This window comes from Mus musculus, chromosome 18, assembly GCF_000001635.26.
Source record: "Mus musculus strain C57BL/6J chromosome 18, GRCm38.p6 C57BL/6J".
Lineage (NCBI taxonomy): Eukaryota > Metazoa > Chordata > Mammalia > Rodentia > Muridae > Mus > Mus musculus.
The window spans coordinates 80,699,532-80,721,721 of NC_000084.6; the positions used below are offsets into that span (position 1 = coordinate 80,699,532).

The following is a 22,190-nucleotide window of genomic DNA, read 5'->3' on the forward strand; positions in this document are numbered from 1 at the left end:
CCTAAGACACCCCTAGACCTCGAGATCATTGTGTGCTGATTATACTCTGGTAAGCACTTTTTAAAAAATCATTGTTATAATTAGTACTCGACAGCAAAGCCATGCTTCCGGATTTCTGATCAGAAAGGCTCTCCACATCGCAGAGCCCATTTACACGAGTCTGGAGACAAGCATTTCCAGGTCTCTGAATAATGGAAATAAGCCCAAGGAAGTCCTAGATCCACACTAGGGTTCAGCGCCCGGCTGCGTGATACTGTGGTCAAGGACAGCGCTGGCTCAGAAACCAACAGGGGGAAACTCCAGAAAAAGGGTCTCTAAGCAGCGGTCAAACCCTAAGATGGTTTGTAAGGAGCATGCCAGTCCTTAGGTAGGTTAGGAAGTTCCCACTATTGCTCTCTCCCAGGCTTCTACCATTAATGGGCTCACAAACCCTCTCTGGCTACACAGCCGCCTCTTTATGAGATGGACCAGAGTCCCACTCCAGTGTCCAGTAAGAGGCCATCGGTAGTCCTCAATCCCTGGGTCACAGAGACGCGCTGGAAAGGCCAGAGCTGAGACAAAGAGGAGAATGGGGTACAGCTCGAGGCATCGGAAGCAACCCGTAGCAAGAACCTGCATCTGCCAAGTGGAGCCTACAGCCGTGGCTGTGGTTAGCCTTGTCATAGGGAAGCACCACCCCCCAGTCCACAATCCAGATCTCAAGAGGCCGGAGCCGAAGACTGAAATGACCTCCACCTGTCCTAAATAACTCTAAAGCCACTTTCTAGAGAAAGCAATACTTCTGGAGAGACAGGACTTGTGGCTGGCGGCATCTGGGACTTATCAGACACTTCTGCCGAGTCCCTAGGCTCAGAGTGTTTGTTTCTAGAAGCACTGGACAAGGGGCAGAGCCGTCCACTGCCAGTGACCCCCCCTCTTCAGGTCCAGCAGACACAGGCCACCCCTGGTATCCCAAAATGCAGCCCCAGGGAGGACTGATGGGAGATGCAGACTGTCCATGGTGAGAAAAGAACACCAATCCTAAAGAACCCAGTTGGTGAAGATACGAAACAGGTTCAGGTGGAAAAGCCTGATGACCAAAGGCTGGTTGGTGAGACCAACAGACGGTCTGGCTCCTCTGTGAAGTTACCAACAGAAAAGTCTGGAACAGGTTACCAGGGACCCTATTCAGGAGTAGCACAACAGATGGCTATGTCCAGAGCTGTGCTGCCCTGCTGTTCTCACTAAAGGCCGTCTACACATTCATTTTGGCAAAAGGAGGTGGGGCAGGAAGGAAGGAAGGAAGGAAGGAAGGAAGGAAGGAAGAGGAGGAAGAGGGAGAGGAGGAGGAGGAGGAAGAAGAAGAGACAGAGGAGAAAAGAAAAGGAGAGAAGAGGGTTTTCTATGCATCCTATGTTTTTTTAATCCCATACAGGTGACAAACACAGAGAAAGATACTGATGGAGAGATCTCCCTTAGCTGGCCTAGCACTTCCCAATCTAAAACTTTCTATGGAAAGGCACATTCAATGTTCCATGGCCCAGAAGATATGGCCGGGATCTGCTCATCTTCGGGTAAGAAGTCAGGTCTTAACTAGTCAATCAAAGGCAGTGAGGAGTGGAAAGTGGGCACCCCAAAATGTCACTGCATTATTGCTAATGATAAAAAGGAGGAAGAAATTACAGGCTAATAGAGTAGGAGTTTTAGGAATTGATTTCATTGATGCTGGAATCTCACAGTCCGGGAAGAATGCCTGTGCCATGGCTCAGCCTCACCTCTGCACTTGGATTTCTGGCTTGGTGCTGCCTGAGATACTACACCCTCCGCAGCATGCCTCGGTCAGGAAGTAGTTCTCGCTGCACTCACATCCAACCAGGCCCCTTCTGAGCATCTCCCAAGGTCTTCAGAAATTCACACACTCACTGCCACCCCCAGATGGGCGTGTCCTTCATGACCCCCACCTGTTCATCACCTAAAAGGCCCCCTCAGGATGATATCATCTATGCTCTCTCCAGCCTTCTGGGCCTCAGAACCACTGTGGTCCTAGAAGGGTTCCATACTAGAGCCCAGGGCACAGTCCCCAGCAGATATGGGACATCACACAGCAATTCGAACTTCTACCAGAGGCACCACTTCTAAACAAAGGTGCTTCAGGAACCCATCTGGAGAGTGGTGGTAACCAGGCCATGTGAGACAGCACCCAGGCCTCAGAGGCCCTACCCCTGAGCAGGCAGCTAAGCCATCTGGGAAGTCAGGTTTTGCCAATGTTATATGCTGCCCTATGTCTCTAGAGCTCCGTGCACTGTCTGAAGACTGCCAACAACACAACACTGGAAAAGAACGGGCTTTCAAGTTTGGAGAGATGGCTTAGCGGTTAGGATCACTCCTCGCTCTTGCAAGAAGACCCGGGTTCAGTTCTCAGCACTCACATGATGATGGTTTACAGCCATTTGTAACTCTATAGTTTCAGAGTGATCAGATGTCCTTCTCTGACTTTGGTAGGCACCAAAGCACACATGTGGTGTATATCTACACAAGTAGGCAAAATGCTCACACATAAAATAAATACATCTTTTTTTTTTTTTTATGTTTTCATCTTAAGGGAACCCAACCCCAGAAGAAAAGGAAGTTTGAGGCTAAGGCTAATGGGAAACATGGGTATCCCAGCAGCTGTGCACACACTGGGAAAGTTGAGCCCAGCACCTGCCCATGTCTCCAGATGCTGAAGACCCAAACCAGTCCTGCATGGCCTTGAGCTGCCAAATCCCAAAGGAGGCACACGTGCAGTTAGGCAGGGCCTGGCTATTCTCTGTCCCCTAAGTGCAAGAATCCGCCTTAATCCAGACCAGTCCTGGCCCCACAGCAGACCACCTTCTTTTGGAAGGAAGAGAAAATTGGAAGAGTTTTCGAGTTTTCTAGAAAGTCCTAGCAGCAAGCCAAGCTGAGTCCTGCCTTGACACCCCTGCAGTGTTTAGGCCAAGGGGTCAGCTGCCTGGGGTACTGGGGAAAAATGGCTGAGTGGCAGGCAGACGACATGGCAAATCTCTGCTTGTCTCCTTGGGGCTGCCTTAGCAACAGGGTGTCTGAAGCCCAGAGAAAGAGGAAGAAGGAGGTTTCTCACTCAGGGCTCGGCCAGATGCAGAGGAAGAGGAAGTTGTGGAAAAGACCATGTGGGCCCCAGGACATTACAAGAGTGGCCTTTACTTTAACCAAAAATGTTTGAATACAATATAATTCAACGGGGCAAAGGAAAATCCATAAACGGTTTATTAAGAAAACAGAACTGGAGCTTGGGGTAGAGCTCAGTTAGTAAGCTCTCGTCCGGCCTTCAGGGAGCTTGGGTTCAATGCCGACACTGACTATGTCCACATAAGCACGCCTACACCCATCAGCCCAGCGCTCGGGAAGTGCAGGCAAGAGGATCAGGTATTAGATGCTATCCTGCTACATGGTGAAGTCAGAGACCAGCCTGGGGCTAGGTGCGACCCTTTCTCAAAAAATAACCTATTAAGAACAAAAGCAATTAGCTTACACATGGATTTCCTTGGTCAAACTCCAAAACAAAAGCTTACATGCCTAGAGCCGCTCGCTTTGTGACAGCCATCAGAGCTGGCTGCCTTCTCCTCAGAGTCCTCAGAGCATGAGTGCCCACTGATCCCATGGCAGGCTGCTGAGTCCGGTTGAGTTCCCTGGTGCTGCAAAGCCTGGACCTGTGGGGTAGCCCTCCACCTGTACCAACTTCCACTTCCTCAAAGGGATCACTCTATGGGGGTCTATCAGGAATGCCAGGCTTCCCAGTAATTCCTTACTAATCCTGAGACATTGAGGCTGATTAGAGAACATCATATGCTGCTGTTTCGGGGCAACATCCGTGCCCCGCAGCCTGGCTTTTGCTGACTGGGCCAGTAAACTGAGGTGTGGGAGACCAGGGAAGAAAAGCACAATTGGAAGCAAAGACCTCTCACGCACACATTCTCTTATGCCATGTAATACAAAAGGAAGGCGCGGTCACCCTGTGCAGGTGTCGCCGTCCATCCGTCTGTCCTCCTATTCCTCTGAGCTCATTTCTCTCAATCACCCTGCGGCATTCAGTATTTCACATGGATGAGATGCAGGCAGGCGATGCTGAGCAAATCCAGAACTCTCTGCGCTGGCCAGCTCCCACCAGCCTCAGCAAATTCAACAAGCTGGTACTACTGCAGCTGTACCAGGGCATTGCACACCATGACAGCCCCTGGTCTATGTCTTCTTAAGACTTGTGGAGAAAGCCTGCTGCCCACTGGGCAATCTGTGGCACCCGCTGGGAAATACCCCTGTAGGTGCTTCAGCTTAAGGCACTTGGTATTTTATCTGGAGTGAAGACAATGTTGTGTCTCTGCCACACCACGTGTATGTGATGCTCACATATATGTGACCCTCTGCCATCGGTATGGCCTTCGGAGTCACCACCCAAACTCACTGTTCACAAGCACAGAGCACAACCGATCACAGCCAACTTTCACCTTTCATTTTAAGGAACAAACCCCTTTAGCCTTTCCTGGGGCTGCGCTAGAAATAGAACCAGAAAGATCCTGCCAGCCAGGTCCTGGCCTCCAATGCCTGCCCACCCTGCTCTTTCTACATGCAATAGAGCCTGCAGGGTGTGAGGGAGGCTGCAAGTCTCCACACTTAGGGATGAAACAAAAGAATACAAAACAGTTCTGGGGCAGGCAGCACCGTTCTTGTGTTTACTTAGCACATTGGATAGTGCTCCCTAATGAGGACTGTATGGAGACTGGGTCAGTCCCGAGAAGTGACAGACAGCAACAGGTTCTCAATACTGTCATGCAACGATGTGCTAAAGGGAGATTTACAGGGCAGAGAGCTGGACTTGCTGGAGCAATAGCAAATGTCACCCAATGGTCCGCAAATAAGCTCACTACAGCGTGCTTAAGGGTCCCGTGTCCAGCCTGGGCCCACATCTTTCCTCGAAGACCTCCGACACTCCCCCAGGTGAATATTAAAGCATTCCTTTCCCTTGTTGTATTTCCAAGGCGCTCCCTCTTAGCCAAGGGTTTCTTTTGAAAACCTGATACGGGGCTAGCATATCCTGCTCACACAGACAGGTTTGTCCTTGATTAAAACATCTATAGAACCTGAGCCCAGTGAAGCTGCTCCCACCAAAGACCAAAGCCCTTTTCCAAAAAAGCACCAAACTGTAGCATACTTGGGGGGCAAGACCAACTCCTCCCATGGATTCCTGTGGTGGGACTGACCAACCAACATGGGTTCCCCTACATCCTGCTAGAAAGAGATAGTCACAGCCCTTGGCAGAAAACTCTTGAGAATAAAAGCTCTTCTGAATCCCATGTAGGAAAGCCCCCTTTCCACTGGTACACTGTTTAAGCCTGGAGCTGGTGGGCAGAGCTGTCTGGGCCCAAGGCCTTGGCCAGTTTCCTCTTGAGTTACCACGGAGACAGAACTAAGCGGTCAGGCCAAAATAACTTACAAAACAGGAGCCCTGGGGCGGGAAGCGGCACACCCGCCTCCCAGCTGACGAGCAAAGCAGCTATTTCCTGAGCCCCAGAAAGGAGCCTATGTCCCTGCCTTATCCCCAAAAGCTGACCCTGGCCCGCTGGTTGGCAGGGTGGAGACAGAAGGATGCCTGATCTTGGAAGAGAGTATTACTTCAGTCTTGTTCTGTCCCAGACTGTATACTTTAAAATATTCTCTTTCTGATCCCCTCACAAACGGCTATTGTATTTCCACCAATGGCACCTGTTTTGCACTTTGGAAATAAAGCAGAAGCCACAATCCCTCCCTCCGAAGAGCCTGGTAAGGAACAGGAAGATGGGTAGGTGATCGGAGCAACAGAGGCCCTGCGGGGGTGGGGGTGGGGTGGGGTGGGGGAGGGGGATACTGGGTTCCCTTCATGCAGCATTGAGGAGGTAAGCTGTGCTCTGAGGTAGCCATGTCCGCTTTCATGATGTGGGTTTTGTGTGCTCAGGACAAGCTGCAAAACCCAAATATTCCTTTGCAACTGATCTCAGAATCGGTCAGGCCTACATGAATTTATGTTTAGACTCGTTCCAGATAATGTGAAGCTCCTTCTACTGCTCAGTGGGGAGCAGAGAGCTTAGTAACTTCAGATGACTGTGTAATATAAGGAATGCAATTGGACAAGGGATAAAAATGTAATAACGGGATTGGTAATAAGAGAGAAAAAAGTCAGAGTCAGTCAGTCAGTCAGTCTGTCTGTCTGTCTCTAAACTGAGAAGTGTAACATGTATTGTACATGTCCAATGTTCTCTAGCACCTTCTGTCAACACAAGAGAAGGGAGAAAAAGTTCTTCCCAAGGCTGGTCCCCTTGCCAAGGGCTCTCTCCAGTGGCCTACACCCTGCAAGCTAAAGGTGTTGGACTTAGATGTAGCATCTTGGCTTTGCTGAGGCAGTGACCCACAGTTCACAGGGACATCCATCCAAGAGGCATGTCCCTACAGCTCTGTGCAGTTCTAGAGAACATTCACCTATGTGCAGTTCATAGGGAGTTCAGGGAGCACTCGGAGCTCCAGGGAGCACTCACCTATGTGCAGCAATAGGGAGTTCAGCGAGCACTCTGGTATCATCACAAATGGCCTGGGCTGCAGTGAGACACAAGACACCTTTCTACCTCATCTACTTCAGAGCATAACCAACACAAGCATGTCTGAGGAGCACGGCCCCTCACATGCGTAAGGGGAGGACGTCATCCAAAGCTCAAGGAGCCACCTGCTTCCCAGGCTTCACCAGAGCCCCTACCAGTGTCTCCTTTGGCACCCAAACTGACTTCCTTTTGTGCCCTCCATGAATGGACCCAGATGAACCTCAACTTGGGCATTATGTGTCCCAATACAGTTCAGAAAGACACGGTGAGAGCGGCTGTGTCCAGCTATGAGTCGAAGACTCCAGTGGAACTCTGGATTCTGAGATCCATGAATGGTGTATACCTGAACAAGTGCAGCACCCTTCCCTCGAAGGTTCTGAGTCTGTGGAGATGACTACCTAGTCTGCAGCATCCCTGATACCCTCTCCTCTCCCCAAGCAGTCCTCAGGCCACCATGAGGTACCAAAGTACCCGTTTTGGATCTCTGTGTCTGTTCCTAGTGTTGGGACTGTAGTCAGTTGTCCATTCAGTGTAAGTAAGGAGACACAGGAAGCCCGTGGGGCCCTATCCCAACAGCAGGTAGCTTGGACAGCCCAGGAAGGCTCCATGGCTGTACCCCCTCCCCCTTAAAGAGACAAGAGCTAACGGATCCTAAGGGAACCACAAGCACAGTGGTACACACTCATCCAAATCCAACATGGACACCCTAAGGGGAAGTCAAGAGTCAGCTCTTCTGCCTGGAGTGTGAGGGTTCTGGAGAGAACTCAAAAACGCCCCCATGCACTAAGAGCGGGTAAATCCAAATCCCCCAAAGCGGCAGGACCAAGAGATGTCAAGGGTCTCCCTCCACTTCTAGCCCCAGATCTCTTCCCAATGGTTGTCTCTCTTCCAGTCTTGCCTGCCCTCATGTCACTGACCCCGGAGCCCTGACACCTGTGCCCTGAAGAAGGAAAACCTATCCGAAAGGGGTCTTATGGGCGGACATATGACAGTTGCTGAGTGGTGACTGCCAAGTTGGAGCATTCACCTTCAAAAGCGAACAGGATGTTTAACTTAAAAAAAAAATAGTAGTGAGCGTCAGTGGAATACATGACACGATCAGATCATCGGAGATGCTCTACAAGTGTCATGTCTGTTCTGTCCCAGTGCGGCTGGGAGACAGACCCCAAGGAAAGCACAGAACACTGTCCGGGACTGTGTGCAACTTGGAACAGAAAGTCAGGTGGAGACAAGAGCCAGACTGCCCAGGAGGGAAACTGGTGCAAGGAATGGGCTGCCAACCGTTTAGGAGATTCAAGTTTGGGGAAACAGCACATTGATTGTTAACCTAACTGGAAGCTTTACTTTTGACAGAGAAGAGAAAATGAAAGACAGCAAGATAGCGAAAGCTCTCAGGTTCTGGTAGCTGAGGTGTGGACTGGAAACCCAAGTGGTGGAGCCTTCCTGCTGAGGGAGCTGCGGTGGCGGTCAGCACCGGGCCGGGCCTCCTGGCTCCAGGTCCTCCGGGCCAGGCGGTAGCAGCCGGGCTCTCAGAAAGGGCGGCTTCCGACCGCCCTCTGGCAGCACCGCTGACCATCTGTCCCCGGACTACGAGGTCCAAGTCCTGCGCCGGACACAACCTCCCCTTGGGTAAGGGCCTCCTGGAAGGAGGGGGAGCCCTCTCCCGCGGCCCGGTGCTCCGATGCCAGGAAGTGCCGGGCCGGTGAGTGTGGCAGGCTCGCCCCACAGGTGGCCTCCCGCCTCCTCGCGGCCGGCGACAACTTCGTCCGCGTCGCTCCTGGCCGCGCAGGGCGGCGGCCCGGGGTCCCGGCTGGTGCCAGGTTGGGGCGGGCACCGGCGACCTCAGCAAACTCCGGCCCTCGGCGGGGTGCAGTCGCCCGCCGCCCCCCGCCGGACCCACCTGCGGCCGCGGCGCCCCCGCCGCTCTGATCGAACTCGAAGAGGAAATCGAAGTCGAACTCCGGGTCCTGCTCCAGCCCCGTCATGTCGGGGTCGCGCGGCACTGGTGCGCCCGGCGCTCGCGCGCGTCCCCGGCGTGACGCGGCCCCCGCCTTCTGTCCCCTCCCCTGTCCCCTCCCCGGCCTCCCGCCCCGGTCCCGCCCCTGTCCCCCCGGGTGTTTCCGGGTTTACATAAACAAGCGGCTCGCGGCCGCCGGCTTCCTAGTTTTAAATAAACTCCGCGCGCGCGAGCCCAAGCGTAGCCCAGGCTCCACTCGTGCCCGCAGGACCGCGCGGTCCGAGGTCCACCCCCGGCCCTCTGTCGCATGCCCGCTCCCCCGCACGACCCCGCACAGCTCCCTCGGGCCTCCGCCTCCTGTGGGGCTTCGCTCTCCCTTAGGATACCCCCCGCTCCGCAGGAACCTAGCCCCCTGCCAGCAGCCCTGGCGTCCGCGCCCCAACCTCAGCGCAGCTGACCGCCTCCAGGGGAGCGCAGCAGCCTATGCCGGGCCGAGCCGTCGCTCCCGGACCCAGTACAGGGCTGACCGGGGCTGGAGCTGCGTCCTGGACCCGCCGCCCGGCCCCGCAGCCGGTCCCCTGGTTCCTGTTCAGCGTGGTGTGCAGTCCACAGCCGAAGGAGGTGCCCTGGGTCTTGCTGTTTCCCTGCACCAGGAAAAAGACCAAAACTACTGAATTAGTTCAAAAGTTCGAAAAGAAAAGAAAAGAAAAGAAAAGAAAAGAAAAGAAAAGAAAAGAAAAGAGGGAAATATATACTAACCCTGATATATCTATATATGTATATTCCCAACATGGCTTCTCTTAGGCTTCCTCCAGGTTGCTGCCCGAGGAAACCCACTTTCAGGGAAGCATCTCAGAGCCCACCTCAGAGCGCTGCAACTTGAAGCAATCAACGCTGGGGGGTGGGGTCATTTTCTAGCCCTGCTTTTACTAAAATTACCTGAAAGGGTCAGGAGAATGAGGGTGGAGTTTCCTGAGGGTCGCCTTCTCCTCTATGCAGGTCAAACCCCAGAGCACAGTTGCTTCCGAAGCATTCAAGTCTGCCCATGGTGGCCAACCTCTCTCTGTGGGCACCTACCTCAAAGCAAATCTTGTTTTCGTGCACTAACGACCTCATTAATCTTTCAGCTCCGAAAAAAAACCACCACACACTCCTGCTTCAGTAGGGGGTCATTTCAAAGCTCCCAAAGGCTGAGTAGGTGCTGGGTGTGACCCATTCAGACAGGGTACCATGCACACAGCAATCAGAAGGAAAAGGCTGGGCCTGCAGAGCCCCAACCATCTTTTCCTGTTTCTCCCAGCTTTTTGTTCTAACTTTCCTGGTGTCTTGGCACCACATAAACCAACATCTGGAATATCAGGAAAATGGTGGCCAGGGCAGGGGAGACCAGTATCAGAACCCAACCCTGGAAGGAGGCAGGAAGGAAAGGAGGAGGGAGATTAGTGTCAGTATCTGCCACCAGATGCAAGTGTCCCCAGTGTCCTCCTGCCCTGCAGCTCTGGACTCTGGGGGATGGCTTTTTCCGGAGGCTAACTTGAGCATCACGTGGGCTACCACTTCTCCCAGGACCCTGTTTCAATGGCTGCTTTTCTCCAGTGATAAACTATAGTTCAGTCTGGCCTGATTTCGTTTCTAATAATAGTTCTCACTTTGAGATGCGAGTTGGAGCGTTGTTTTGTTTTACTTTTCTTTTTTGCTGACCTTCGGGGAAATGGAAGTTCTGTTTTCTGCCGTGAGACCTCGATCTCTCTTTATCCACCTTTCCCACAGTTCCACACACAACAGCCCTTCTTGTCTACTTTTTGAAGAAAGCTTTATGCTAAAGTTACAAAGCACCTGGCTTCCCCTGGCCACATGCCCCCAGATGTTGGGACAATAGGAAAGAAGTCACAAGGCCTTTCTCTCAGAGGCTGGCCTGCCTCCCTCCTTGTCTACTCTCTAACACAGGAGTCAGTCAACACAACTACTTATGAAATGCTACCCTGTGCCTCTGCCAGCCCCCTTGCCAGTCCTCTATATAGTATGAAGCTTGGCCTGCCAGTTCAGCAGACACTCCAGTTTTGATAGAAGTGTTTAGCTTGGACCATTTCCTCCTAACTGTGCAAGATGTTAATGGGCCAGCCCCGGTGGGTGCTGGGTGTGATGAAGCAGGGTGCATGGCTGCAGCATTTTCTAATCTGGATTAAGAAACAGTGCCATGAAGCTATACAGCTGGAGAACAGGGAAAGCTTTGTTCAGCTCCGGAGAGCCTGTGGCGCATTGTGTGAGGCAACTCTGACGCTGTGACTACCTACAGGCCTGTGTTTCTCTGAGTTCTTCAGAGCTGAGCAGCACAAGGCCTTCAAAAATGGCCAGGCCGCATGAGCTTCCATCCAAATGCCCATCAAGCTGGAAGAAGGCCTCAGAGAAGGCTGGTGTCCCGATCAAGGCCTCCTCAAGGTGCTTTCCCACGGCCCACAGCAATGGCAGATACTGACCTGCGGCATACAGTTCTTTTCCCCTGCCTGGGTCTGGCTGTCTCAAGACTGGGTCACAGTTTCTAGTTAGCTCAGTTACATCCACACACACTCTGTAAAATATGACCAGTATCATTCGGTCATTATTGCCTCCAGCTCACTGCTTCATTGGGGACACTGTCAAACTTCCTTTTCTAGGTAAGTTACACCAGAAATGATTACACCCTCTGCCCAATAGTTTTCCCTTTTGTACAAAAAAACAAACAAACAAAAAAACAAAAAAACAAGAAAAGAAAAGAAAAGAAAAGAAAGAAAGAAAAGAGAAGAAAAGGAAAAGAAAAGAAGAAAGAAAGGAAGGAAGGAGGGAAGGAAGAAAGAAAAGAAAAGAAAGAAAGAAAAGAAAGGAAGGAAGGAAGAAAGAAAAGAAAGGAAGGAAGGAAGAAAGAAAAAAAGGAAAGACAAAAAAGTTTTGTTTTGGGACTTGGGGTCTTACATTGTAGCCCAAGGCAGGCCTGGTTCTTGCTTTGTTGCCCAGGCTGGATTCAAACTCATGGCAATCCTCCTGCCTTAGTTTCTCAGGTGCTGAGATTACGCCTAGGATTACGAGGGTGAGCCATCAACCTCAGCTTAGAAGGTTTCTTGAGTAATGGAACAGTAACGCTACAAGTAAAGAACGTAAGCTTTAAGGCCTCCAAGTAGAAGAAGATGGAGAAGAAAAGTGACTGACAGATGTGTGTGGAAATAAATGTCAAGAAATTCACGACCCAGACCACAACAAAAACACTGTAGCTTTCCTTGCTGCAAGAGCTCATTCGGGAGTCCACTTAGCAACATTTAGACCTTTTAGAATTGAGGTCAGCGACATGAAAGGAACAATCTCTGCTGCTCCGCTTCAAAGTTCACACAAGACTCTCTACCCAGGACACCTGGGCTCTGAAAAGCTGGATCCATTTGTGCTGAGCCGATGGCTCAAGTCTAAAGATGAGCCAGGTGTCCAGGGCTGACTCTGGGAACGGCTGCCTCTGCCTGCTGACCCACTCATCAGACTCTCACAGGAAGCTAAGGTTTCCTTCCAAGTGCTTGTCTACAGGATGGCCGCCCTTGTAAATAGGAGTGCCCCAGCCCAGCAGGGGTCCAGCTGGCCTTCAGTAATTTTAAGTAACTTCTTTGGTGCCAAAAAGGAATTACGAGCCCTATGGCTCCTGGGGTCCATTCGACATAGGTCAAGTTATCCCTGCTGAAAAGCTAGTCACTCTTTAAAGGGTGTTTCAAAGACACCTGCAGGAGCCTAAACGTTTTAGAAGTTATTTTGCTAACTCTTTTGAGGGGACCTGCAGGGCTCTGACAGAAGGTCTGGGTCATGTCATTGTTGTGACCCTGACAGGTTAGGGCAGATTGCAGCGCATATTCTTTTGGAAGAAGCAACCTCAAACCTGGCAGTCCGTCTTCGATCTTTCTCAAGGCATTTTCTAAGGCAGAACTCTTGTCTGGATACAACATTTGGCCACGAGTTTGAGAGGCATTTAGAAGTCTGGACCACTTGGGGCCACTTTGCCAAGCTCTTACTTTTAGTGAGAAGCAGCTAAGGCTAGACTCACTTGGGAGGATGCAGGACTCTTATACTTCTGGTCATGGACTTGCTTGCCTTCCTGAGGTAAAGGCAGGACCAACTCGGCTCTCCAAAGATGCCTCACTTCATCCCAGGGTGTTTTTGTTTGGTTGTTTGTTTTCGCTTCTAGCGCTCCCGCCCCCACTGCGCCCCATCCTCACATCTCAACGCCCCCGTGAATCAAGTTTCCCCATGTGGTATCTCCAAGACCCCACCAAGTTTGAGTACTCAGCGCTAGAGAAGAGGAGACACCTATTGGCAAGAAAGCGCGCTAGAAATCTGGGCTGCGCCGGGGAAACACCAGGGGGACACCCTTCACAGTGTGTGCCACGCTGTCCGGCCGGACGCCCGCGCCCCTCCCTGGACGCGCAGACCGGCCCTGGCAGCTTAGCCAGGGAGGAGGACTCGAGATGGGTGCGGGGCGCGGGGAGCGGGCACGAAGGGCCAGGGCTCGCGGGGGCGAAGGGAAGGGCGCAGGGCTTACCTTCCTCGGCCGCCTTCATGGTGCCGCCGGAGGGCGGCGCGGGCCGCAAAGTTTCTCCGCTCCCGCAGACTGCGGCCGGAGGGCCGAGTGGAAACTTGGAAGGGACTGGAAAGCTGGTACTTGGCATCCACGCGGCGGTGGCGGCAGCGGCGAGCAGCAGGAGGAGGAGCAGGAGCTGGCGCCGGGAGCAGCTCCGGGCCGGCTCCCGAGTCCGACCTCTCCTTTGCCGACACGCGCCGGGCCGGGCTCAGCGCTGTGCGCCGCGGGGAGGTGACATGCGGGGTGTGTGCGCGCGTGGCTGGCCTGCCTGCGGCCGGGGACTCTCGCCGCAGGGGCGGAGGTGTGTGCGGCGCCGGGGAGCTCGTGCCCCGCCGCTCCGATCCGCGCGGCGACTCTGCCGCCCAGTTCGGAGCCTCTCGGTCTCACTCTGACGCAGGGCCGGGCTCTGCCTTCTGCCTTTTTAAAGCTGGAAAACACCTCCCCCGGCTCCCGCCCGCCGGCCGCTCCCGCGCCCCCTCCCTTCAGTGACATCACGCCCCTGCCCGCCCGAGCCGGCGCGGGGCCCGGGGGACAAGTCGCGGAGCGCCGCCCTCTGTGCGCAGCGGCTGCCGTTCGCTGGGCAAGCGGGGCGCCCTGGTTTGGACAGGGGTACCCTGGGGTGGACCAGCCGGACGCATTGAGAGGGAAGGGACGCAGCGGGGGGTAATGAGGACACAAGGGACTGGAGGGAGCTCCCAGAGGTGTGCAGAGGCACCTGGAGGTGGGCAAAGGTGTACAAGAGGGAAGACGGGGAGCAAAGAGAGACTAGGAGGAAAAGGACTCCTGGGAAAGAGTTGAGGGACTTAGAAACAGTCAGGGACGAAACGGGAAGGAAAGGGCTTACTAGGGGGCGATGGGCGAGCGCGCCAAACCGGGATGGCGGCGGCTTCAGGCGGGTGCCCTGAGAAAGCTACTCTCCCTTTTAATGAGGGGCTCGGGGTACGAGCGGCGGGGGAAGGGTGCCGAGACGCCTTGCATGCTGAAGTCATTATGTAAAATCGCAGGCTTCCCCCGCTGTGGAAATTTGGAAAAGCGCTTCCACTGGCAGGCGGGAGTAAGGAAATTCCCATCCCGCTAAATTACTAACAGATTGCATGGGCGTCCCGGGACAGCCAGATATTGTCATTTTTACTCTGTAAATATCTGAGCGAACTGGATTGCTTGCTGTACGAGAAGCGGGGGTGGGGGGGCGCCTAGGAGAGCGCGCCCACCTGCGCAGCTCCTCCTCTGGGTCTTTGCCCCGGGTGCGGACGACCAGTGCAGGGACCATAGGGTGCTTTGTAGGCGCGTACGTGAGGTTTCTAGCATAGGAGGAGGCTGGTGCTGGGGGAACTTCTGAGGATTCTGTCCCGCCTCGCTTCACACTTTTTCTCTTTCAAATCTCCCCGCATCTCCTAGGGGTGCAACTCTGCTGCCAAAACCCGACCATATTTTCTTGTTGGCTTTGGACGGAACGGATTGGAGGGTTGGGCAGTTAGAACGTCTGGTGTATAGAAATCATAAATCTATTGGCCTACACCTCATATGCTTTAAAATAAACTCAAAAGCAAAAAAAAAAAGCGTGTCTGCTGTGGGGCGGCGAGACTGTGGGGCGCGCGGGGCGTGTAGTGAGCCAGTAGGTGCTCCAAAGTACTTCACACCCCAAGACTTAGAGAATCTGATCCAACCAGCAATGGAGCTGGCCAACTGAGCTCGATGTTAAACAATATGAAAACTTGGCTAAAACCCATCCACTCTTCCAGCAGCATCTAGCGGCTCTTTCTAGTTGCCTCAACGCCACAGAACTAAAAGCCATCCTATTTTCTACCACGGCAGAGAAGCGCAGGGTGGATGCTGCATAGCCACAGGCAGTGCCAAACATGTCTCAGGCGCACTACCTGCTGGCCTGCTACTCACATGGAGAGCTAGGCATGGCGCGCACCTCTCTACCTCTGGCTTTGAGAGGATGGAGCCACTCACGCAGGTGGTCTAGAGTATAGCTAGGCTGGAGGTGCCTACACCGGTGTGTGGAGCATGATCTATTAAGTAGCTGAATGCTCAGTGAAGATGCTGGGAGGGCAAGGCTGCCAAAGTAGAACCTTCAAAACCTGCAGGGATGCGCGGAAGCCTCCCTGCTCTCCTTGAAAGAGGTTGCCGCTAGGGGGTGCCAAGACCCCATTACCCAAGAACCACCCTCCAACCCCCCTCCCCCAAATTCATTCTTCAGTGAGTCCTAGTGTCGCCAGACCAGCACGCCAAGATTTTGCCTGAAGAGTTTCCGTCCCCGCCCTTCCCTGTCAGGGACCAGGCGGGGCGGGGCGGGGCTGGGCGGGGCGGGGCGGAGGCATCAGCGGCGAGGCGTGGCGCGAAGACTAAGACCCACCCGAGACCTTGGGGACTCTGGAGGGCAGAGGAGTTCCCACACAACGCGTCAGAGACGCTGGCCTGTTCACACTCTCGGACTTGCCCAGCTGTGCAGAGCTTGGAGGAAGCCGGGAGAACACTTCCAGGATCTGCCTTCATCCCCTCTCCTTCCTTTTCCTTTATATCCCCTTCCTTCCCCTGTTCCTCTTGATCTCTTTTCCTTTCTGCTCTGACCCTTCATCTCCACTCCCTTCATTTCCTCCCCCCCCTTCTTCCTCCTGCTCCTCCTCTTCCTCCTGGCTGCTCCTCCCCCTCCCTCTCCAATAAATAACTTTTCACCCCATCCAGAAAAGCCCTTTCCTGTCTGTCTCAATGCCCTCCTTATCCCCCGCGGGTGACGGAATCCCGGGCCTGTTTCCCTCTGTTTAATGCCGTTGCCGGGACCACGGTGGCCGCACGCCAGGCGCAGGGAGTTCCGGAGGCAGCGGCGCAGGAGCTCGGCCAGCTCTGAGCTGTCCGCCAGGCCCTGCGGCCACCTCGGGCTCAAGCCTGGTCCCGCGGCCGCGCTCCCTGCGTGTCCCTACCGCCTCTTTCCTCTTCCTTCGGCCTCCTCTAGAGGAGGTTTGTTTATAGCTGCTACCAGGAGAGACGTTACACGGGTTTTATTTTAAGGTTTGGCGATGACTAACAAAGTTAAAAGGAGCTTAGGACAGAAAACAAGACTATTTTTAGATTACTGTTGCTTCTGTGGATTATTGGGGCAAATGCACCCCAGAAGCTTAATCCAATAGGTGTCTTTGGGTGCTAAATCCTTCCTTCTGGGGCACATTTGGTTATCCACCCAGCGCTCAAAGTTTCCAAGAGCCAGGCAATTGTTGATTCTAACCTGGTGTGAAAACACAAGGGCACAGAAAACCCCAACAAGATCTGATGGGCTTTTAGTGCAAAAGCAGGGTTCTGTGTTGCTAGGGGCACGACTCTCAGTCCTGCAACCTGGAGCCTCCTTTGGCTGTGTACACACTGCACTGTGGGCAGGTACGGTGCACCAGGCTAGGGAGGGCTTCTTTGTACAGTCAAGCCCCAGACCCATGTACATCTTGCTTGCTTACGTAAACCATGTAAAACATCAGTAGCTAAATACACATCTCCTCACTGCATCTGCAGTGTGGGCCACAGCAATGGTTACTTTGCAACTCCCTCCTGTTACCTCACCTGGGGCTTCTGACTGGATCTATCTACTTCACTCCACAACACAGGGAGGAGGCCCAGGACTGTGAGGCACTGGGAAGGCTGGGAAACTGGGCCTTCCTCCAGAGCCGGTTTGGGAGAGTGGAATTAACAGGCCAGAATTCAGGAGCATCATTTTTTAAAAAGGGTCTCAGGTAGCCCAGGCTGGCCTTGAACTCCAGGTCCTCTTATAATATTCCCAGTTCTAGGGTGACAGGCATGCACCACACCTGGCTGGTTTGAGTTGATTGGTTAGCCATTGGTGCTAAAGCCCTGGCTTGATGTGCTGCCTACTGATTGATTGGTGCCCAGTCAGGTTACTTTTAAAGTGCTTAAAAACAAACAAACAAAAGCAAAAACAAAACAAAACAGACAAACAACAACAACAACAAACAAACAAAAAAACAGTCAAGTGAAGCCTGACAGTTGCCGTTGAGTTAGTTACAGCAACATCAGCCACTCCCTCTCAGACCTTGGGGTATCTTGGAGGACCACAGAATTGGGGTTCCTGTTTAATCTCTCCCTCGTCCCTGGACAAGTGAAGATGCCTTCTATGATTTGATTTAACCAGAGCAACATCCATTTCCTAAAGGTTTGGGTGCCCCCACCCCTGACCCCCCAAAAAAAACCCAAGTCTTGAAGGCCATGGCAAACGACCTGTTTTCTGGCTGATGGAGCATTGTCCTGTGCTGGGGTGTGAAGAGTCAGGACCTCATGGGATGGGCACTGCTCTCGGAGTGCATACTGAGACCAGACACTCCATCTCTGTTGCCTAAGGTCACCAGCTTTGCCCACAGTGTGCTCTGCTGCCAGAACGTTCTGCTCTGCCATAGGTCCAAAGGCAGTGGAGCTAAGAGCCTGTGGAAGCAATAACTTAACATAAGCTTTCATCCTTTTAAGGTGGCTGTCTCTGGTATTTTGTCTCATGATGAGAAATTGACACAGCCCTAAAACAACAAAATAAAACGAATACCACAATCAATCAATTAATCAGTCAGTTATTAATAACTTTCTCCCAGGGCATATGTCCTGGAAATCAGAATAAAGACCAAATTGCTTCCCTTGATACCTAGTGTTCTTCAATTTCCTCATCTTTTGCCTGAAGTGGCCACAAGGGACTTCGTCACTGAAGCCACTCTGAGTCACGCTCACCCCCTGACAGAGTCAACCTGCCCTGACTCTGAAGGCTTTCACCAAGTACCTGCTGGCTCTGCTATGTCTCTTTGGGAACTGTGTTGTTAGGCACACCTACACTTAGAACTCTCTCTCTGTCTCTCAGACACTGGTTCTTTAGTTACCTTGAAGCAGCCCTCTTAATCTGTATCAGTTAGCTTTCGGCTACTGTAACAAAACACAAAGATGATTAACATATGAAGAAATAAGGTTTTTTTAATTTACATTTTTTTGGCCTGTTCAGTCCATTATTGAGTGGCCCCCATTGCTTTAGGACCTATGGCAGTACAGCCTATCACAGTGGGACCATGGGACAGCCCACAACAACCTCATCTCAGCAGAGAAGCAAAAGGAAGGGAGGTTTGGGGTGGGGATCAACCTCATGAAGGGCTTGTCTCCAGAAATGGGGGTTCCTACCAGGTAGTCTCACTGCCCAAAGGTTTTCCCCCTCTCTCCATGGCTCCAACCCCTCTCTAGGGACCATGTCTTCAATACACGAGGCTTGGAGGGAGCTGAGCATCCAATTCAGCAGTCTTTGACTTTTATTTTTTACTTTTGGTTTCTTTCATCCAACAGCAGCACAGCCACTCTGGCTTTCCTGGAGTTTCTTTGTGCATGATGGATGATTCCCGTCCTGGTAGTGAGTGTGTACCTCTCCACCTACAGCTTATCTCCAGAAGACAGCATGAAGTTGTACAATGTTTGACTCTTCGGCTTGACTACTGCTGCCCCGTGACTGGAATGTTAATCTGTTCACATTTCAGTTTCAGGTAATGAAGTTGAACTTGGCGTGTTCTCTCTACATTCTCCGTGTTCCTTTCACTCAGTCTCTTTATTGCTTTCTTTGCATTACAGGATGTGTTTGGTGAGAAGGTACTTCCCTGGTTTGCAGCATCCCTTAGAGTCTGCTCTGTGTTTGCCAGCTACACGTGACTTCATGCTGGGTTTTAGTTTACCCTGCGACCATTTCAGTGACTCACAGAAGCATTATTTCTATATGGTTCTCCCATTGCCCAGTGGTGTGATGTTCTACAGCATTACAGAAAGCGATACAGACAAACCTCATGGTGCATTGTGGGAATTGTTCCTTTGCCTTCTGCAGTCCCTTAAGACACTATTTGTTGTTATTGGCAAACATCTTACACCTGGGTTGCGTTTCTGTAAGCTATCGGCAAAGCACTACAGTATACACACATTGTTTTATATGATTGTTTTTTAAGTGAGTCATGAGAAGAAAACATGCATGCATGTTGCCTTGTAAAATCACGTGCCTGCCTCCTGACGTGCTGCTTCCTGTAGGTGCAGGTTACTGTCCCAGCATTCCCGCCTTTGCCTTGTATTCCTCGCAAGAAGGTTCTTTGTGCTAGCAGCGTATTCTTGGCTTTTGTTTCTGTGCCAAAGCTTTTAATTCGTCTAAGAGTTAGAAAGAAGCTTTGTTGAGCACAGGGGTCTGTTGCAAGTTTTTTCTTAGTGCCCTTTGGACATACTGTCTTCAAGCCTCAGTTGCTGCTTCTAGGGTCAGATGTTAACGTTACTGGGGTTCCCTTGCAAGGGTTAATACCCCCACCTTCTGCTTTTGATATATCTCCTTGTGAGGTCAGTTTGTTGCTGGTCTCTTGAAGTTTACCTTCCTTGGAGTTTGCTGGGATTTTCCTGGTGGTGCAGATTGGGTTACACATCTGTAATGGTTTCAGCACCCCTCTGCCTCCCTCCCTCCCTCCCTCCCTCTGTGCATATGCTCTTGCTCTCCGCTCCCTTACTTCCTCTCCCGACATCTCTTCTCATTCTTTCAGTCCACAGCCTGCAGTCTCAGTTGGAATAGCACATCCCCGGCTCTTGCCTGTGCCAGCTCAGCGCCATGGCTAAGCCCCCACTGGGACGTCATTTCCAGCACTTACTGGATTAGTGTGCCTTTCAGCTCTGGAAGTCCCACTTGGCTCTTCTGCACACTTTCTTCTCTCCGTTGGCAGACTCGATTTAGAATTTACCTTCCTTGGAGTTTGCTGGGATTTTCTTGATGTGAACTCTTCATTAACTAAGCCTTACTTCATAGCTGTGAGCACGTTTACAGAGGAGAGTCTAAAGTCCAAGTATTATCGTTTTGGTTAGATCTAACACCTGTTAATTCTTATAGGCAATTTCTATCATCTATGCTTTGATATGCATGGCTTGTGTTTCTCTGCACATCTTAGGAGTATGAGTTGGAAACAAGCCAGTTTAGACAATAGATTACAAAATCTCTAGGTTCTGGTCTCCACACATGCCTACAACCTCATGTCCAACTTGTTCTTGTAACTTGCTTATTGCCAGTGGCCTTGGGACCACCACAGTGAGGTCTGTGCCCTCTGGGAGCAGCTTATATTGCTCCTTGGGAAGCAAAGGTGACACTCTCACAGTCACCTGCCTAACAGGTCTGAGTAGAACCCTAATCCTCCCCTTTCAGTGGATTGGGCTGTCACTTTAAGCAATGTGCTGGGGACGTAAGTTGTCCCACAAATGAGCTATTAGGCTGTGCCTTCTTCCCAGGGGTCATGCTTGCTGCTGCTCTGACCTCAGGGAGGCTCCCTCAGCTGTAGCTTCCCCTGCTCCTCTTCTGACAACCAGGCATCCTGTGCTGTAAGCTGTATATATATTTCTACCCCATGACTTCCTGTCCCTCTCCAGAGCACCCTTATGTGTGAGCTTCACCATGTTCTGCTGCCTGCGAAGCCAGATCCTCTGGGAGAAGGCAGCAGCTGTCTCTCCCAAGGCATAGATGAGCCAGGGGACTAGAGCCAGGGATGGGGATGAGGACAAACTTGGTGTAGATCACATCCGTCTCTCAGAGCTGAACGTTTGGAGTGTGGCAACCTTTCCTCAGGCCTCTCACCTCACTGCCCCTCTCCTTGGTCCACTGCATCATGGGCTGAAATGGTCTAGCCTCCATCCCAGCATTGCACACTGGGGGGCAGCCTACTCCTACTGTTGAAATGGTCTAGCCTCCATCCCAGCATTCCACACTGTGGGGCAGCCTACTCCTACTGTGGAAATGGTCTAGCCTCCATCCCAGCATTCCACACTGGGGGGGTGGGCAGCCTACTCCTACTGTTGAAATGGTCTAGCCTCCATCCCAGCATTGCACACTGTGGGGCAGCCTACTCCTACTGTTGAAATGGTCTAGCCTCCATCCCAGCATTCCACACTGGGGGCAGCCTATTCCTACTGTTGGCTTGGGGAGAAACAGTCCCCATCTTGACAGATCAGAGCAAGCATTCAAACACAAGGCACCACTTTTCCAGACCTAAGCTAAGAAACAGAGTCTCCATGAGTCGCTGCTGATGTGAGGTGGGAGGGGGCTGTGGAGAGACCACAGATGCCCAGTTTCTCATTAACCCCCCCAGGGGTTTCCTCCACAGATGCTTCTACATTTGCTGTTTGCCCCTGGGCCCGCTTTACAGACTTTTGGGGTGTCAGTTCCTTTCCAGAGACTTTAATTGGGGGTTTAAATGTAATTCCACCACCCCCCTTGGGAATGGGTTAGCACAACTCTATCAGCCTTCCTGCTGGGAGCCGTGTTTGAGGCTCAGTTCCTCATCCACCTGGACAGCCATGCCGACAGGCCTCACCCTCACAGGCCAGCCGGGAAGAATGCACTCTTGAGGGCTCATCAATTTTAGTTGTTGGTTGAACCTCATCCCTTGAGCAGATCTTGAAGGGCTGACCCCCCCACCCCAGCTCCTCTGTATGTGAGCTGGCTTAGATATGGAGCCGGGCACACAGAGTTAGCTAAGATGAAACCACAGGAGCTCTCAACCAAGCAAGACACACACAAGGTGGACACAAGGTGGAACTGGAGGGATGTTCTGCCAGCCAAAGGGTGTGGAGGAAACTGACAGACCGCCCTGGACTGGAAGAGGCAGGGATCCTCTGCCCTCTCCAGGTCTTAGGGAGCTTGGGCTTGCTGGCACATCGCTGTTGAACCCCCGGCTTATGCAAATTCAACTTTCTATCCATATAAGTCTGGTGTGTGGTCCCTGGTATTGTCCCTCTAGAATGTAAGGTGCCACGGCTTGATCATGGTCAGAGTGCTTCCAAGGGGCTCAGTGTTGAAACTTTGCCCCCTTGTGTAGCATTACTAGGGTGGAAAAAGTTCATTTGGCCATGGTGTTTAGAAACCAGACCTCTGAGTGGTGATCAGCTAAGACTGTTGGGTTGAACACACACCCACACGTGAACTTCGGAGACCGTGTGAGACACCAGAATAGACGTATCTTCTTTTATGTTTCTCCTCATTGCCCTTAGCTGCCTTGAAATTATGATG

At 52.3% G+C, this 22,190-nt stretch overlaps 1 protein-coding gene across 6 annotated transcripts in view; it reads right to left on the reverse strand.

The window, feature by feature from the left end:
- Window positions 1–13,540, reverse strand: part of Nfatc1 (nuclear factor of activated T cells, cytoplasmic, calcineurin dependent 1) — a 106,867-nt gene extending 93,327 nt beyond the window's left edge. For 3 of the 6 annotated variants that reach the window (NM_198429.2, NM_001164110.1, NM_001164109.1), the window contains exon 1: window positions 13,109–13,540. In NM_198429.2, the coding sequence (NP_940821.1) occupies window positions 13,109–13,235 (127 nt within the window). In that variant the 5' untranslated portion in view covers window positions 13,236–13,540. Of the gene's footprint in view, window positions 1–8,502; window positions 8,643–13,108 lie in introns of those variants that run through there. The other 3 variants (NM_001164111.1, NM_001164112.1, NM_016791.4) reach the window with 1 other exon arrangement.
- Window positions 13,541–22,190: the final 8,650 nt, after the last annotated feature.